The sequence below is a fragment of the Lethenteron reissneri genome, chromosome 51 (assembly GCF_015708825.2).
Source record: "Lethenteron reissneri isolate LAM-NWPU_2019-01 chromosome 51, ASM1570882v1, whole genome shotgun sequence".
Taxonomy (NCBI): domain Eukaryota; kingdom Metazoa; phylum Chordata; class Hyperoartia; order Petromyzontiformes; family Petromyzontidae; genus Lethenteron; species Lethenteron reissneri.
The window spans coordinates 8,351,818-8,370,210 of NC_083829.1; the positions used below are offsets into that span (position 1 = coordinate 8,351,818).

General features: G+C 48.1%; 1 protein-coding gene across 1 annotated transcript; it reads left to right on the forward strand.

Moving 5' to 3' along the window:
* Positions 1–1,186: 1,186 nt before the first annotated feature.
* LOC133355591 (protein BTG1-like) lies at positions 1,187–18,254 on the forward strand. The gene is made up of 3 exons (XM_061572939.1): positions 1,187–1,561; positions 11,261–11,375; positions 15,885–18,254. The coding sequence occupies exons 1-3, from the start codon at positions 1,556–1,558 to the stop codon at positions 16,490–16,492; spliced, it is 729 nt and encodes a 242-aa protein (XP_061428923.1). The 5' UTR covers positions 1,187–1,555; the 3' UTR covers positions 16,493–18,254.
* Positions 18,255–18,393: the final 139 nt, after the last annotated feature.

Genomic DNA, 18,393 nt, shown 5'->3' on the forward strand with positions numbered 1-18,393 from the left:
AATGTATTTCACATTATTGTCGTCTCGTGTTTGTGCGTTACTGGATTTATCAAAGATTTGAATTCAAAGAACTGAACTGCAGTTCACTCAGCATAAGCCTGCTGCCGCCACGACGAGCTGAGTTGTTGATGGCGCTGCTGACCATTGAATCAGAATATTTATTCATACTGGAGAAAACCGATGAGCTACAAAGCGTTTTTTCACAGACGTTATGGCGTGTCATCAATGTACTGCAATCGAATCAAAATAAAACACTCAACAATTTCGCCAATAACACTGTGTGGCCTTACAAGGAAACAAAAAGACGACGTTTCGCGCAATGCCCCTTCTTCGTGCTCTATGAAGGGCCATTGCCCGGGACGTTGAGTTTTGCGTGATTTGTGCTCCCCTTACCAACACAGCAGCAGCAGCAGCATTACGTCGATGCGATTACAGTAATCGCTTCAAAAGAATCGATCAGCGCTGTAATCGACATACTCCCAACAGAAAACAATGGAACACAGTCGAATCCAAACAAAGTCTTAAGGAATCGAATCGGATCTGTGCTGGGCGGGAGGGTGACAAGTTGAGGGGGGGGGGAGGGTGCATAGCCGGAAGTCACGTGCTCAACTCCCGCGCGCGTCACCGCGTGTTGTGGTCATCCCGCCCTACGATTGGTCGGGCCTCCCCGGAGGTGACGTCACGCCGCCACCGCCCCCACATGGGGTGACGTCACGCGAACTTGACTGCCGGGGTGACCTCACTCGACCACCTTCTCCACAGCGTGACGTCACGTGCCCTTTACTCTCTGGATGACGTCACGCAGGAGACCGTCTGCACAGGCTGCCTTGACTCGCGCTCTCACTGCGTAAATGACCTCACGCGGCCCTTCTTCCCGTCGGTACGTCATAGGTCTTACTCCCGCAGGATGACGTCACACAGCTTTTTCTGGGGGGGGGGCAACGTCATAGGTCTTACTCCTGCGAGATGACGTCACGCCCCCCTTATTTCTCGTGGAGACAACGTCATACGGGCTTACTCCAGCAGTTTGACGTCACGCGCCCCCTTATTCTCGGCTGTAAACGTCACGCGGGCCTACTCGTTCGGTGACGTCACGCGGCCCAGTTTTTCCTGTGGTTAACGTCACGCCCTCCCCCCACCGATTGACGTCACGTCACCCGCCCCCTCCCCCCCCCGGGTTGTTGTTGTTGTTGTCAGTGGGAGGAGGGCTCTGAGCTCGCTGCCAAGGCGCTCTCTCTCTTATTCCTCGTCGTCTTCGCCATCGATAAATATCCCCATTTTTTAGTTTAACACAACCCTCTCGTCGTACATTTGCTTTTAATTTAAGGAGGTTGTTTTTCGGTGGGAAAAATAATTGGAATTGTTTTTAGAAGAAAAAAAAATATCTCGGGTATTTTTTTTTCTCGTGTCGATTACATTGATTTTTGTTTTACATGTCAATTCGCTTGTGGGTGATTAGTAGCAGTTGTTGTTGTCGTCGTCCTCGTCCGGGGCTCGGTGTTTATCGCGGAGAATCGAGACGCGGACGCTGAGGCTGCCACCAAAGGAGTCCTCCATGAGAGTGAGTGGTGCTGGGGGGTGGTGGTCGTCTTTGTGTGCACGGGCAATGATTGCCTGTGGTTGTTGTTGTTGTGATGTTGTTGTGGTGTTGTGGTGTGGTTGTGGTGTTGTTGTAGTTGTGGTGTTGTGTGTGATGTGAAAGTGTGGTGTTGGTCTTTGTGTGCGCGGGCAATGATTGCCTGTGCCGTCGTGTTAAAGTGGTTGTTGTGGTGTTGTGTGGTTGTGGTGTTGTTGTGGTGTTGGTCTTTGTGTGCACGGGCAATGATTGCCTGTGCTAAGTGCTAAAGTGGTTGTTGTTGTGGTGTTGTGGTTGTGGTGTTGTGTGTGATGTGTAATTATGGTGTTGGTCTTTGTGTGCACGGGCAATGAATTCCAGTGGTTGTTGTTGCAGGTGTTGTGGTTGTTGTGTTGTGTGTGATGTGAAAGTGTGGTGTTGGTCTTTGTGTATTAATGTGCTGTTGTGTGTTGCTGTGCTATTGTGCGGTTGTTGTTGTGTTGTGTGTGATGTCAAAGTGTGGTGTTGGGTCTTTGTGTGCACGGGCAATGATTATCTGTGTCGTCGTGTTAAAGTGGTTGTTGTTGTTGTTGTGGTGTTGTGGTTGTGGTGTTGTGTGTGATGTGAAAGTGTGGTGTTGGTCATTGTATGTTAATGTGCTGTTGTGTGTTGCTGTACTATTGTGTTGTGGTTGTTGTTGTTGTGGTGTTGTGTGTGATGTGAAAGTGTGGTGTGTTGCTGTGCTATTGTGCGGTTTTTGTTGTGTGTCCTGTCCTATTGTGTCCGTGTGTTATTTTGGTTCATGAGTAGGGGTTAGATCGCGTTAAGTATAAATATTGTGTCGTTAACTCTCCACCACCCAACACAGCCAGTAAGGTTTGTCACGTCAACAAAACGCGACAATTAGTTTACTTCAGCCCAGCGGAGAGTAAATCCACAACATTTACAATTTTTTTATTGTGTGGTGTTTTTGTGTGGTTTGTGTGGCGTTGGTTGTTGTTAGTGTGTTGGTTGTTGTGGTTGTTGTGCTATTGTGTGGCGTTGGTTGTTGTTAGTGTGTTGGTTGTTGTGGTTGTTGTGGTTGTTGTGCTATTGTGTGGCGTTGGTTGTTGTTAGTGTGTTGGTTTTTGTGGTTGTTGTGCTATTGTGTGGCGTTGGTTGTTGTTAGTGTGTTTGTTGTTGTGGTTGTTGTGCTATTGTGTGGCGTTGGTTGTTGTTAGTGTGTTGGTTGTTGTGGTTGTTGTGCTATTGTGTGGCGTTGGTTGTTGTTAGTGTGTTGGTTGTTGTGGTTGTTGTGCTATTGTGTGGCGTTGGTTGTTGTTAGTGTGTTGGTTGTTGTGGTTGTTGTGCTATTGTGTGGCGTTGGTTGTTGTTAGTGTGTTGGTTGTTGTGGTTGTGCTATTGTGTGGCGTTGGTTGTTGTTAGTGTGTTGGTTGTTGTGGTTGTTGTGCTATTGTGTGGCTTTGGTTGTTAATGTGTTGGTTGTTGTTGTGCTATTGTGGCGTTGGTTGTTGTTAGTGTTGGTTGTTGTGGTTGTTGTTGTGCTATTGTGTGGCGTTGGTTGTTAGTGTGTTGGTTGTTGTGATTGTTGTTGTGCTATTGTGTGGCGTCGGTTGTATATGTGCGTGGTTTGTGTGTGCGCTATTGTGTGTGGTGTAGGTTGTGTATATAAGTCATAATAAGCCTACGTGTTAAACTGTATATATCATACTTGTAGGTGCTAGCTGGCAACACCTATCCCAACATTCCGTGTAGGCTACACAGGGGAGCGTTGTCTTTGTGGTCGTGTGATGGTTATTGTGTTTTTGTATTTTTGTGTATCCCTTGATTGTTGTGTTTGGTGTGTGTCTTATGTATGTGGGCTTGTTGTTGTTGTGTTGCATTGTGTTTTTGCATGAGCTATTTACCTTAGCTCTTTGTGTCACGTCTGTTATCGTGTCTATCGTGTTCACGTTGTGTTGTTGGTCATTGTTTCGTGTTGTGTCTCGTGTGTGTCTATTGTGTTTTATTGGCCAGTGTGTACTGATTTAAACTCCTATAACCACCACCGCGCCATAAACAAAGATAATACGATGAGCACCATCACCAACATCACCCATCAAGAGTAAACATCACCAACCAAAATCCACCCATCAACATCACCATCACTTGCCTAAAGCTCAACAAAATGCCCACCGTATGTAATACGACTGCGAGCAACGCTCCTACCACAACCACCACCACCAGTTAGTTTCGTGACCACTCAAGCGGTGGTTGTGATTGTCGTGTGAAGGGGGGTTGTGGCCGCTTGCTGGGGCACGGATGGACCTGGTCCCGTCACGGTAACGTGCGCACGTGCGGACAAAGGCGATGTAGGGGGGGTGGGGTACGTCTTTGCGATTGTAAACAAAATGGAGCGCGGAGTTTATTTTCATTATATATTTCTCAAGAGTAGTGTGGGTGGAGCGGTGGCGCAGTGATTAGTGCCCCCGTGTGTACGTTCACGGCCGTGATGATGAACCCACCGCAACCTTGTCGGCTCACATGAGTGGCGAGTGACACGTTCGAACCAGGGGGGGCCTGCTGCTTGCCCCCCCCCCACTCTCCCCACTATCTTCACCCTTGCACTGACCAGCGTGGTGAAGTATGGTCAAAAAAACTCCCACACCTCTGATACAGCGTGGGTGGAGGGGTTTTTTGTTGACTTTATCAAGCGGTGCAATGCACAACAGGGGGAGGCTGTACAATGGCAAATTCTTCACTGGCTCTGAGATCAAGGCAGCTTTTGAGGAGGGTCCTGCTACTGCAAATGGCTCCGTGTGGTTTCAGAAAGCCCCGTCAGGCATCCAAGGGGGGGCGGTGGGGTAAACAAAAAAAACACTCAAATGTCCGCACAGATGGGGTTCACAATGCCCCGAACGGCGCCACTGCATGCCACTGCATGACCACCGATTGGCACGAGTTGGCTTACGTACGGTGCGATAGAAGTGCAACGAATGTAACGTTGTAAAATATTGCCCGACAAACCAATGTTTTTACCGTCTGAAAGTAGCTTGGCAAATAGCTATACAAGCAAGTTACGTGTGTGTGTATGTATGTTGCGTCTACATTTGCGGGTAATAATGGTGCTGGTCAACAATGCAGATCAGAATCTTTATTGAAACTGGAGGGGGAATCCGATTCGCCATGAAGCTATTCTTGACACGTCCAGTATGGGACGGGTTAGCAAGTTACAACATCAACAACAACAAACAATATAAACAACACGATAGGAGTGCGAAACTAGAGAAAATGTGAGCAAGTCACGAAAAGCAAAGAAATGAGAAATAAAGTAGTAACGGTACAGTAAATACAATTCTGTGGGTCAGAAGGTGCAAGTGATGCAAGTGGAAGGAAAGAGATAAAGAGGAAGGCAGAAGATGAGGTGGCGATGTGGTGCGGTTGAACATGGTGGTGGCCAGAGGAGTGGAAAGAAAGATGGGACAGTGACAGGGCTACGTGGATGAGGTTGGCAATGACGGTGGGAACACTGCACATGAGTGGGGCAAACGCGTGGAAGAAGGAGGATGAGTACAGTAAAAACAAAGTGCATGAGTACATTCTTGCCGATTTTTCAACACTAAAAATGCAAGCGAGATCAAGGCCAGCAAAACGACAAGGCTTAGATCTCGATTTGAAGCTTTCGTGACTGCAGGGATTCATATTCTTGGTTCTTTCGGTAAAGTCACGTAGAAGGGAAATAAAAAATTAACAAAAATTAAATAACACTAACAAGTCTTCTTGGTTCTTTCGGTAAAGTCACGTAGCAGGGAAATAATAAAATAATAAACATAAAACAATACAATAATTCTCACGACGTTTCGGCCACAACGCAAGCAGCCGTCCTCAGGTGAAGAATAGGTCATTCGGACGCTGTCTTTCCGACAGACCTGCTCTTCACCTGAGGACGACTGCTTGCGTTGTGGCCGAAACGTCGTGAGAATAATTTTATTATGTTTTATTTCCCTTCTACGTGACTTTATGATGAATCCCTGCAGTCACGAAAGCTTTAAATCGAAACACTAACAAGTCTTAGACTACACCAAGAATAACAACAACGGCAACGATACCACCCCTCAATAAAATTGCACGTTAAAATGTCGCTCTCGGGACGCGATAAATGGAAGGAAGCGATGAAGACCTTCACAGAGAGAACGCAAGGAGATCGGTGCCAAGAAAAGATGGTGGCGCACTTCTTTGAGCAAATTGGCACAAGACAAGCGGGACGTGGAGACAAATTACGAAATGTGCAGTGGACACCTACGGGGTTAATTCTAGATTTGAAGCTTTCGTGACTGCAACGATTCATGCTCTTTGTTTTTTTTTCGGTTAAGTCACGTGGGTAAAAAATAAATTAAATGAATGAAAACAACTAAATTAAATCACGACGTTTCGGGCTCAACACAAGCGTCCGTCATCAGGTGGGAAAGCATGGCCTGCTGCTCCTGATGCAGACTGTTTTAAAACGGATGCTTGTGTTGCGCCCGAAACGTCGGGATTTAATTTAGTTGTTTTCATTTATTTTAATTTTTACTTACGTGACTTTACCGAAAAAAATCAAAGAGTATGAACCTACGGGGTGGTATGCCCATGCATGGATCGTGATGATGATGATGTTGACATGGGTGAAGGATCAGAGTTACTAAATCACGCTTTGAAAATGTGGCTGTATGCAGCAGCAAATCTTCAGGATATTTTTTTAAAGGAATATTTACAATGTTAATGGAGGGAAGCAAGCTTGTTCCAATAAGTTGGAGTTGCAATGGCAAAGGCTTTGTCGTCACCCAACTCTTGTTCTAATCATAACGTCGGTGAGTCATTTTACCCAGGAAGCCAGAAAGTGAGTCTGTTTTAAAGAGAGTCTTGCCTTGAGTCATACCTTATCTCTAGAGTCCGTACACAAACATAATATGTGCTGCTAAGTTTACATAATTGATTTAACAGTTTGAGGACATTTCTAGGTAGCCGAATAGCACAATGTCATGGGTCTATACCAGTGACATAGTCTATACCAGTAACAAGACCTTTAGTAGTGTTATGGTCTATAACAGTAACAAGGCCTCTAGTAGTGTTATGGTCTATAACAGTAACAAGGCCTCTAGTAGTGTTATGGTCTATAACAGTAACAAGACCTCTAGTAGTGTTATGGTCTATAACAGTAACAAGACCTCTAGTAGTGTTATGGTCTATAACAGTAACAAGACCTCTAGTGGTGTTATGGTCTATAACAGTAACAAGGCCTCTAGTAGTGTTATGGTCTATAACAGTAACAAGACCTCTAGTAGTGTTATGGTCTATAACAGGACGAGGCCTCTAGTAGTGTTATGGTCTATAACAGTAACAAGGCCTCTAGTAGTGTTATGGTCTATAGCAATAACAAGGCCTCTAGTAGTGTTATGGTCTATAACAGTAACAAGGCCTCTAGTAGTGTTATGGTCTATAGCAATAACAAGGCCTCTAGTAGTGTTATGGTCTATAACAGTAACAAGGCCTCTAGTAGTGTTATAGTCTATAACAGTAACAAGGCCTCTAGTAGTGTTATGGTCTATAACAGTGTCAAGGTCTCTAGTAGTGTTATGGTCTATAACAGTGTCAAGGTCTCTAGTAGTGTTATGGTCTATAACAGTAACAAGACATCTAGTAGTGTTATGGTCTATAACAGTGTCAAGGTCTCTAGTAGTGTTATGGTCTATAACAGTGTCAAGGTCTCTAGTAGTGTTATGGTCTATAACAGTAACAAGGCCTCTAGTAGTGTTATGGTCTATAACAGTAACAAGGCCTCTAGTAGTGTTATGGTCTATAACAGCAACAAGGCCTCTAGTAGTGTTATGGTCTATAACAGTAACAAGGCCTCTAGTAGTGTTATTGTCTATAACAGCAACAAGGCCTCTAGTAGTGTTATGGTCTATAACAGCAACAAGGCCTCTAGTAGTGTTATGGTCTATAACAGTGTCAAGGTCTCTAGTAGTGTTATGGTCTATAGCAGTGACAAGGTCTCTAGTAGTGTTATGGTCTATAACAGTGTCAAGGTCTCTAGTAGTGTTATGGTCTATAACAGTGACAAGGCCTCTAGTAGTGTTATGGTCTATAACAGTGTCAAGGTCTCTAGTAGTGTTATGGTCTATAACAGTGTCAAGGTCTCTAGTAGTGTTATGGTCTATAGCAGTGTCAAGGTCTCTAGTAGTGTTATGGTCTATAACAGTGACAAGGTCTCTAGTAGTGTTATGGTCTATAACAGTGACAAGGTCTCTAGTAGTGTTATGGTCTATAACAGTGTCAAGGTCTCTAGTAGTGTTATGGTCTATAACAGTGTCAAGGTCTCTAGTAGTGTTATGGTCTATAACAGTGACAAGGCCTCTAGTAGTGTTATGGTCTATAGCAGTGTCAAGGTCTCTAGTAGTGTTATGGTCTATAACAGTGACAAGGCCTCTAGTAGTGTTATGGTCTATAGCAGTGTCAAGGTCTCTAGTAGTGTTATGGTCTATAACAGTGACAAGGTCTCTAGTAGTGTTATGGTCTATAACAGTGTCAAGGTCTCTAGTAGTGTTATGGTCTATAGCAGTGTCAAGGCCTCTAGTAGTGTTATGGTCTATAACAGTGACAAGGCCTCTAGTAGTGTTATGGTCTATAGCAGTGTCAAGGTCTCTAGTAGTGTTATGGTCTATAACAGTAACAAGACCTCTAGTAGTGTTATGGTCTATAACAGTAACAATACCTCTAGTAGTGTTATGGTCTATAACAGTAACAAGGCCTCTAGTAGTGTTATGGTCTATAACAGTAACAAGACCTCTAGTAGTGTTATGGTCTATAACAGTGTCAAGGCCTCTAGTAGTGTTATGGTCTATAACAGTGTCAAGGTCTCTAGTAGTGTTATGGTCTATAACAGTGACAAGGCCTCTAGTAGTGTTATGGTCTATAGCAGTGTCAAGGTCTCTAGTAGTGTTATGGTCTATAACAGTAACAAGACCTCTAGTAGTGTTATGGTCTATAACAGTAACACGACCTCTAGTAGTGTTATGGTCTATAACAGTAACAAGGCCTCTAGTAGTGTTATGGTCTATAACAGTAACAAGGTCTCTAGTAGTGTTATGGTCTATAACAGTAACAAGGCCTCTAGTAGTGTTATGGTCTATAACAGTGACAAGGCCTCTAGTAGTGTTATGGTCTATAACAGTGACAAGGCCTCTAGTAGTGTTATGGTCTATAACAGTAACAAGACCTCTAGTAGTGTTATGGTCTATAACAGTGACAAGGCCTCTAGTAGTGTTATGGTCTATAACAGTAACAAGGTCTCTAGTAGTGTTATGGTCTATAGCAGTAACAAGGCCTCTAGTAGTGTTATGGTCTATAACAGTAACAAGGCCTCTAGTAGTGTTATGGTCTATAACAGTAACAAGGCATCTAGTAGTGTTATGGTCTATAACAGTAACAAGGCATCTAGTAGTGTTATGGTCTATAACAGTAACAAGGTCTCTAGTAGTGTTATGGTCTATAACAGTAACAAGGCCTCTAGTAGTGTTATGGTCTATAACAGTAACAAGGCCTCTAGTAGTGTTATGGTCTATAACAGTAACAAGGTCTCTAGTAGTGTTATGGTCTATAACAGTGTCAAGGTCTCTAGTAGTGTTATGGTCTATAACAGTAACAAGGTCTCTAGTAGTGTTATGGTCTATAATAGTGACAAGGCCTCTTGTAGTGTTATGGTCTATAACAGTGTCAAAGTCTCAAGTAGTGTTATGGTCTATAGCAGTGTCAAGGTCTCTAGTAGTGTTATGGTCTATAACAGTGACAAGGCCTCTTGTAGTGTTATAGTCTATAACAGTAACAAGGCCTCTCGTAGTGTTATGATCTATAGCAATAACAAGGCCTCTAGTAGTGACATGATCTGGAGATGTGACATGGTCGATAGCAGCGACGTTCTCTATAAAATGCACAACACCAAAGAATCAGTCGCTTCGTGGAGTATATTGGAAGACCATAAATAAGCAGACTACATCTTCACATATCGGCCCCTCCACGTAAGAATATTTATATATATTTTTTACACATCCCATCAATCGCGGCATTCGGGGAGGGCATCATTTCAGCATTTGTTCAACACGAGCAAACTGAACCGGTTTGACATTCAATGTCTCATCAGCAGAGTCGAGGTTTGCTTACGCAAATTGCCGTGTTATGGTTTTATGGTGGTGTAATGGTGTACAGTGGTGTTATTGTATGTCATTGAATTATTTTGTGTAGTGGGGTGTGGTGGTACCATTGTGTGTCGTGGTTTTATGGGGTGCGGTGGTGTTATTGTGTGTGGTTGTATTGTGTGGTGGTGTTATGTTGTGTGGTGGTGCTATGGTGTAATGTTGTGGTATGTAGTGTTGTTATGGTGTATTTATTGTGGGGTGTGGGTGGTGTGATTGTGTGTGGTGGTGTTCTGGGGTTGTGTTATGTCGTGTAGTAATGTGGTGGTGCTATGGTGTATTCTATGGGAACCTCATTTGCCAGTAAAAATATGATAGTTGGTTCTTTACCCTTCTATCTGGCAACAAAACTGACACCTTTTTACAAGGAGTCATGTTTGCATAGACCGCCAAAAGGCGTCATCTGCAGACCAGATGACGCCTTTTGGCGTCATCTGGTCCAACCCATATGAGACTAGGCTCTAAGGAAAGCTGTCTCGGGTGTGGACCAATCAACTTCAAGGACAGTGCACATTATCAGAGTTATGTTCTTTTGTTTGTATTATGACTGCAGGTATTGCGGTCTATGCAAACATGACTCCTTGTAAAAAGGTGTCAGTTTTGTTGCCAGATAGAAGGGTAAAGAACCAATTATCCTATGGTGTATTGTTGTGGTATGTGGTGGTGTTGTGGTGTGTTTATTGTGGTGTGGTATGGTGGTGGTGTTATCACCACCGCCGGTCTATAGTGCAGGACAATAGTCCCGCGATTCGCCTCTTTAAGTGCCCCTAGTCAGCTGTCTTTATTATATCTTTGCAAATATGTGACTGCACTCACACAAAGACAGGGGAGGTGGGTGTGTGTGTGGTGGGGGGGTGGAGGAGGAGACATGAAGGTATCCACGCTTCGGCCCACCACCCACCCATCTCAGAAGAGAGAGAGACAGCCCTGCCCCCCCCCTTCACCCCCTCCCCAACAGCACTTGACCTATGGCTGCGGGCACTGGCAGCTGGTAGGGGTCTTTGTGTGTCGGTACAGTGGCGTGTTTGTGTATGAATGTGTCTTTGTGTATCGGCGTGCGCGTGCACATATTGTAGCAGTACAGCAGGCTGCGCTGCGAACCCGGCGACCCGAGTTCGATTCCCGCTCACGGCCAACACCGGTGACGATCATCTGAGCCGGTTCTGGGACTCCCCTAGGTCGGCTCGGTCTGTAGTGTATAAACATCGCCGCCGGAGAGACAAAAGCGGCCGGGGCGTGGTTCTGGCCACACCATGTCTTGTGCGCTGTGGTGGCCTTAATAGCTACTCGCTAGCAACATGAACGGGAATGAATCTCAGGTCGACGGGTTTGTCGTGCAATGTGCTAACCTCTTCACCACACGAGTGCGTGTTCACATGCGTGCGTACACGTGCCCGTGTTGACATGAGTGCGTACACGTGTCTGTGTGTTGACATGAGTGCGTACACGTGTCTGTGTGTTGACAAGCATGTTGTGTACGTGCCCGCGTGTGCAGATGAAGTCCGAGATTGGCAGTGCGGTGGAGTTCATCGCGGGTTTGCTCAAGTCAGCTGGCTGCTCCCACTCGCAGGTCGCGACTTTCATTACATCACTGGAGTCGATGCTGGCAGGTACGTGCGCTCTGGGGGTGTGGGCGGTGTGAGTGGTGTGGGAGGTGTGAGCGGTGTGGGTTGTATTGGTGGTGTTGGTGTTGCAGGCAGTGTTATAGTACAGATGATAGAGGCTGTGCAGGTGGGGTTGGTGATACCGATTGTGTAGAGGGACGGGACTGGAGAAGAAGGCCTAGAAGGGGGGACAAGGAAAGGATGATAGATAGGCGAGTGGGAGGAAGGGTGGACAACACCACTTGTTCGTGTCCACCACAATCCAGTGGTCCTGCAGAATAAAAACCCAGATTTTGGCATCATAGCACGAGTCAGACATTTGAGACATTGACTGATCCCACGAATATCATCATCAGGCAAGGCTTGTTCACTCCTCCGGTTGTAGCTCCGTCGTTCACCACCGCCACGGGCCCTCATCCCTCGTGAGACTTGACCGTAGTTTATTCATCCACGAAGGCCTCGCCGCATCTCAAAGACTATTTTTTCAGTAGCGTCCCGCGTAACCATGTTTGGCCGCCTGCTTTCGAGTCGAGTGTTTTTACACCGCGGAAGTCGGGGAAAACCCTCCACACATGTGAGAGGATAACAAAGATCCACACGCAGGGACTCACGTATCGGCTCGTTGTGCCGCCCATCTCCCGGCCACGACCCCAGAGCTCGGCGAGTTTGGGAGTTTTCACGCAAACTCTGCTTGGTGCACCAACCTTTGCCTCCACAGTGCTGGGGCATTGCAGGCACGCACAGCCTCCACGCTCACTGTAACCAAGCAGTAAATGTCGGCGTGATGAGCGGGGTCACCCAGGTGTGTCGTGCAGAACACCTGGTGGAGCTCAGTGGGACGGCCCTTTGGCTCTCCTTGTCGATGTTCCCTTCGTGCCGCACGCGCCTGCAACTCGTTTTGTTTATTGCAATTTTTCACCGGGAATTCCCTCGATGTTGACCCCTTGTTAGGGGTGCTGATAGACACACGGCAAACACGCACTGACACGTGTACACACATTCTCCATCCATAAACTCGTCGCACTTTGAACGCTCTGAGTTCTAAGAGCAATTAGTCCACCACGCGTCACAGTAAATTTATTTTCTTCAGCTCTGATTCATGCTCGTGCCGTTATATTTTTTTTTCGTGCTGTAACGCAGTTGCTTCTGACGCGATTTATGCTGGCTCCATCGGTGCATGCTGCTTTTAGTCGATTGCTTTAGGTCACGCTGGTGACCCACCCTGGGTCGCCACCTTGTCAATGCCGCCGCGTGGTTGCGGTTTTTATTTGTATTTGTTATTTTATAAAACGACGGCGTCCTCGTTCGTGCGAACTTGCATCGCGCAAGCCGCCGAACAGCCCACAGACGAGCCGGGAGGACGCAGCGTGGCGGTGCGCTGACGCCAACATTTTCCAAAGCTCCACAGTCCTCTCCATATGTAAGATGACAGACCAATTCTAGATTTGAAGCTTTCGTGACTGCAAGGATTCATACTCTTAGTTCTTTCGGTAAATTCACGTAGGTAAAAAATGAAATTAAAATTAATAAAAATAAAACAATAAAATCACGACGTTTCGGAGGCAACACAAGTCTCCGTCATCAGGTGGGACCGTCACAGCCAGATTTGCTGCACTTGATGCATTGTTTTATTTTTTATTAATTTTAATTTAATTTTTTACCTACGTGACTTTACCGAAAGAACTAAGAGTATGACAGACCAAACCCGGACATATTTCCCAAGGCGGCCTAGGCCTAATCACTCTCATAGCGTTTCAACACAGCAATACCGTTAACAGATCCAGGCCAAATTCAATCCCTGCCAGCCCGCACGCAGGTGCAGACTGTCTGTGCGTGAAAACCGGGCAGGTGGTTAGATACCCCTAGAGGCAGATGACGACTCGTTGTCGTTAGCTGGTTTACACAACGTCAACTTGACCCTGATGGAGGAATAATGTGAACCGGTTCTCACCGGGTTCCTGACTTCATGAATCTCGGTGGTATTGAATAGACGGCGTGACACCGCACCTCACCGCGCTCTCTCGCTTTCACGAGTGGTAATAACTAACATCAGTGTCGTAGAGGTTTGTAGAGGTTTGCAATGCCCGTGTGTTACGCACGTGTCCGTCGGCACGTGCGTATGGGGTTGTTCCATCCCAAGGGAGGCTGCAGGTGAAATATTGTAATGAATAAGTTATTAATAACATCGTAATAGTAAAAATAGATGTTCATGACAATATTTAAAACCAGTCCCTCCATCAAATATAACACATTCTTGCGGAGGGAGCTGGTAGGAACGTTGGGTTGCTCGGTCAATGACCAGGGTCAACGGCGGCGTGGTGTATTCCGCAAATATGGCCGACTGAGGGCGGGCACAAGCCGGCGTGAGTAGGTTAAACGTTGAGTTCTATAAGGGCACCACGGGGTGACCAGCCCCTACCCACCCAGCCCCACCCTTCCCACCCCCCACCCAGCCCCACCCTCCCCACACAGCCCCACCCTCCCCACCCAGCTCCTCCCCACCCTCCCTACCCAGCCCCACCCTCCCCACCCAGCCCCACCCCCTCCCCTCTCCACCCAGCCCCACCCCTCCCATTTTTTGATGCACGACGGACGGACGGGATAATCCCCTGTGGGCTGGTGTAACCAGGAGGTTCCTACCAGTTTAAGTATTTTACACATCCCATTAGCCACACGGCCTAGGAGTGCATCATTCCAGACACACAGGTTCAACACGAGCAAATTCTCAATCGGCTTTGACATTCGCTGTCTCATCAGTAGTCAGGCCCGCTTGAACTAATGCTGGTGAACAGATGTTAACTGGCGAGGACCCTTTGTTTGACATGGGTCCTAGTTGGTGACACAAAGCTGTGCAACACGGCATAATCATTAGCATCGTTGTGGAGAATGCGAGTTGTGTTGTTCATGCATTTCAAACGGCTGTCTCAATTGGTTACAGAATCCTTTTTCAACTTTTTATTTTACCAGTTAAGATCCAATGAGCTACATGGCTCTTTTTCAGAAGCGACCTGGCCTTCACAAATGATAGCTCAACGAATTGGCTTATCACTTGGAAATTGATAGCAGCCAAATACTCTAAAACGCATGTTTGATTCTAAATGTGGAGGGAAAAACCCGGGGAAAAATCCACACGACCACGGGGAGAACACGCAAACTCGAAATACGCAGGCATCGGGGTCGAGATCGAACCCACGACCTCTTGTATACCAGGCGAGGTAGTTAACATCTCTTGCAAATCACTCGCTTGGGATTACACACAGCAGAAATCATCACTCCCTGACGTGAAAACTCGGCAGGTCCCTCTTAGAAAGAGAGACTCCAGCGGGGCTTTCCGTTGTAAAAACGTTCGAGAGTAATAATAATAATGATGATGAGCAGATGTCAGGTGAGATTGACACAACAGCCTGAATGCACCGTGGCAGCTGCGGTGGTGGCGGTGGTGGCGGTGGCGGCTTGGCGTTGCGCCTGGGCGTTGGTGAACAACTTTTGGCCCAAAAATTCCACGGAAGACAACATTTGGCAGTGCAGAAGAACGTCGCATATCCGACCGCGTCATATCCGCCCTGACCGATTACCCGCCGCCAACACCCATCCAGTGCATGTGGATCTACGGCGCAAACCGCCATTTGATGTTCCCAGGCCCAACTTGGTCACGACTGCGGTTGTTTGACACACATCTTTGTCTGTTTACTTGTTAGCACTGGAATTGCCCTATATCTGTTGAATGTTTAATGTTTCTGTAACTTAACCTTCTGAGATCGGTCTAAAAATAATCTGGCCAAGCCGACTTGCGCCGCAGGGAATTTTTACATTTAGCTTATTACATAGCATTGATTTATGTTTGCAGTGTTGAAGATTGCTCCTGTGATAGTTATTTTAGTTCAGATTTTCAGATTGCTTCATTGCTGAACTTACTTTTTTGTGCATTCGCCCATTTGTCCAGCACACTTGAGCGTTTTTCCCCATGCGTCACCGATTTTGATGACGGTGTAATTATTGCTATTATGTTCTATCAGTGTTCACCTATCTGACCTTTACACACATCTCTAGAATGGGGATGAGTTTGAGGTTTTATCCGTGTCCGTGAACAGCGTGGAAATGACATAGTACGTAATGTCATCTCCTGTGGTGTCGCGCACCTTCAGAATAATACAAAACTAATGGGTTCCTTCAGATTGTCCGATATTTTGTATGTCGTCCACATGTTCAGATATTTCTTTTGAATCTTAAAATCTGGGACAGCCATGCAGTAAGATAGATAAACAAATACATCCATTTGCAGTTTCTTTTTAATTTTTATGAATTCACTTCTGTGAAATGCCTTAAGGTGATCTTTTCCCCAACAGCGCTCTGCAGGATAATCATTGATATAGGCAGTGTCCTGTACAGTTAGAGACACGTAGACCGCCAGGACCACAACGAGACACACAACCGGAGGGGCCCCGTGGACTTGTGCGATCCCTGTCTAAGCGTCCGTGGCGATGTGTGCACCCCCCCGCCCCACTCTCCTTTCAGAGCACTACCAGCAGCACTGGTTCCCCGAGCGCCCGTGCAAGGGCTCGGCCTACCGCTGCATCCGCATCAACCACAAGATGGACCCCCTGGTGAGCCGCGCGGCGCTCTCCATCGGACTGAGCGCCCCCAGCCTCTTCCGGCTGCTGCCGCGGGAGCTCACGCTCTGGGTCGACCCCTACGAGGTCTCCTACCGCATCGGCGAGGACGGCTCCATCTGCGTTCTCTACGACGGCCGCGCCGCCACGACCGCCGGCGCCCCGTCGGAAGGGACGTCGGCGCCGCCGTACAAGGGCCCGACGAAGGCTCGCGGGGCGAAGGGCGTGCCCGGCACGCAGGCTCGGTGCGCCGCCGCGTCGGCAAAATCGGCCGGCTCGACGCGTGCGGCCGGCGCGGCCGGCGCCGGAGGCGGTGGCGGCGGCGGCTCAGGAGCGGGAACGGGAGTGGCGGCTTCTACGCGGCAAGCGGCCCGTGGCGGTCACCCTCCCACCAAGTGCAAGGAGGAGGTGGCGGCGGCGGCGGCGTCGGCGGGGTCGGCGTCGCACCAGCAGAGGCCGGTGCACCTGCGCGGGGCGGAGCACTTTGTGAACGTCATGGCGGTGTACAGCTAGCCGCCGCCGCCGCCGCCATCGCTCGCCGGCCGCGCCGCGCGCGCGCCGCACCGCACTGTAGATTTGTTTGTTTTTGGTAGACGGCTCGTGCGAGCCGGTAGCCTAGAGGCATTTGTCTTTTGTTGGGGGGGGAGGGGGGGGGTGTCGGGGTTGGTCATGGGAAATAAAGGATTTGTCATAAAAGTACATTTGAAAGGGACGGGGAGATTTCTGACAATTTTACACGTTTAGTGTTTTGTTGTTGTTGTTGAGGGAACTCTGCGTCAGCGGGGGAGAGCGATCTCTGGTCGGCGAGGGTTCCGTGAGGGCAGAATGGAAGTTTGTGCCGCTGTGAGAATCGCCGCGACGATTGTTTATGGCGCGCCAAGTCCCGGCGACGAGTCTTGCTCGGCCGCCTCGTTTCTTGCGCAGAACCTCGGCTAGCGCCACGCTACGGCCGCCCCCGTCGACTCGATGTCAGGAATCCACCCCCACAATGTAATTCGTAAGCTCTACAGTCACCTCGCTCGCAGGTCTCCCTCACGACGTTTCGGACATCGTTAGCTCTTGTTGAATGTCATCGTCGTCGGCATCGGCCGTGGTCGGTCCAACGCCGGACGATCGCTTCCCCAAGCCACCGCCTGCCGCTCGCGGTCGTGCAGAGTAACGACGCAACCCCCGGCAGCCCCGGGCCTACGCGAGTCTGGCCGCAGGTCTCTCACCACCGGCGACATTCGTCAATTCGGCGTCACCGTTTCTATTTCGGCACAAACTTGTTAGGCCCTGTCGTCGATCTTCGTAGATTGATCAGAAGCTGTCGAGTCTGTGAGTACACGTCGTCGTGGTCGATATGTTCGCTGTTTCCAACTGGTGGCAGAGTCCCCGGGCCAGACGTTTGTTTTCGTTGTTGAAGGAGAGTCGGTGAAAAAGATTTGCATCATCATTATTGTTGTTGTTTTGGCAGCTACTTTTGGTGTTTTCTCTGTCGAGTGTCTGTCGCGGCACCGCGTCACAAATAATCACCGAGAAAGCTGTTTAACGAGACGAGAAAATGATACGTGCATTTATTTTAAAGGAGTGACATGAAAAGGAGACGCTGCCGTTCACGGTGAGACGGTTTTTCCGTCTTCCGGCGGGGGGTGGGTGGGTAGGCGGGGGGGGGGGGCGCCGGTTCCATCTCCTGGCGTAGCAGTCGAAGCAATGGGGGGCAAAGTTTCTCAAATCCACTTTTCCACCCACCGCCGCTGTCCGCCCGGCGGTGTTAATCGCTACGCGGCGGTCGATGCGGCGGGGTAAAGTGTGGCCTCTACCACCTCTTCCAAGGCGTCTGTCTCGGCGTGCAAGACTCGGCCCAAATTAACCCTCCAGGGGGGGGCCCTCTCGAGATTCCTCGAGCGGGGCGGGGAGGAGGCCCTTCCACCAGCAGTGGGGCGTGGGGCGAGCGAAGACGTTGCAGGGATGCACCTTTTAGCCAGGGGGAACGATCGGCAGAATTTGAGCGTTGGCACTCGGCAACAAGAGAAGTTTTCGAGCCTTAAAAAAAAATTGTAACAACGAAAAAGACTGCCTAACGCGGGGAGGGGCGGGTAGGTTTTAGCAGAGTGAAAAAGTTCCTGTTGAATTTGTATTCGGTCACAAGCTCTTAAGCGTAACGTGCAAGCGAGAGTAAGTGTTGTATAGATGAATTAAGTTTGACTTTTGATGAGATTTCTATTTTAAAAAGAAAAACACGAGAACACTTTGCGCTTTATACTGTAATAAAATTGTGACACTTAAAACCTTGCGCGTTGCTGTTGCTGCTGCTGCTGCGGCGGCGGCGGGTTCCTTCACTGCCTCGCGGTGCGTTCAGCCGCGTGGAGGAGCTCGGATGAATACCCTCGCATCACGCGTCAACGAATACGGTGACTTGCGGAGAGCCCAGG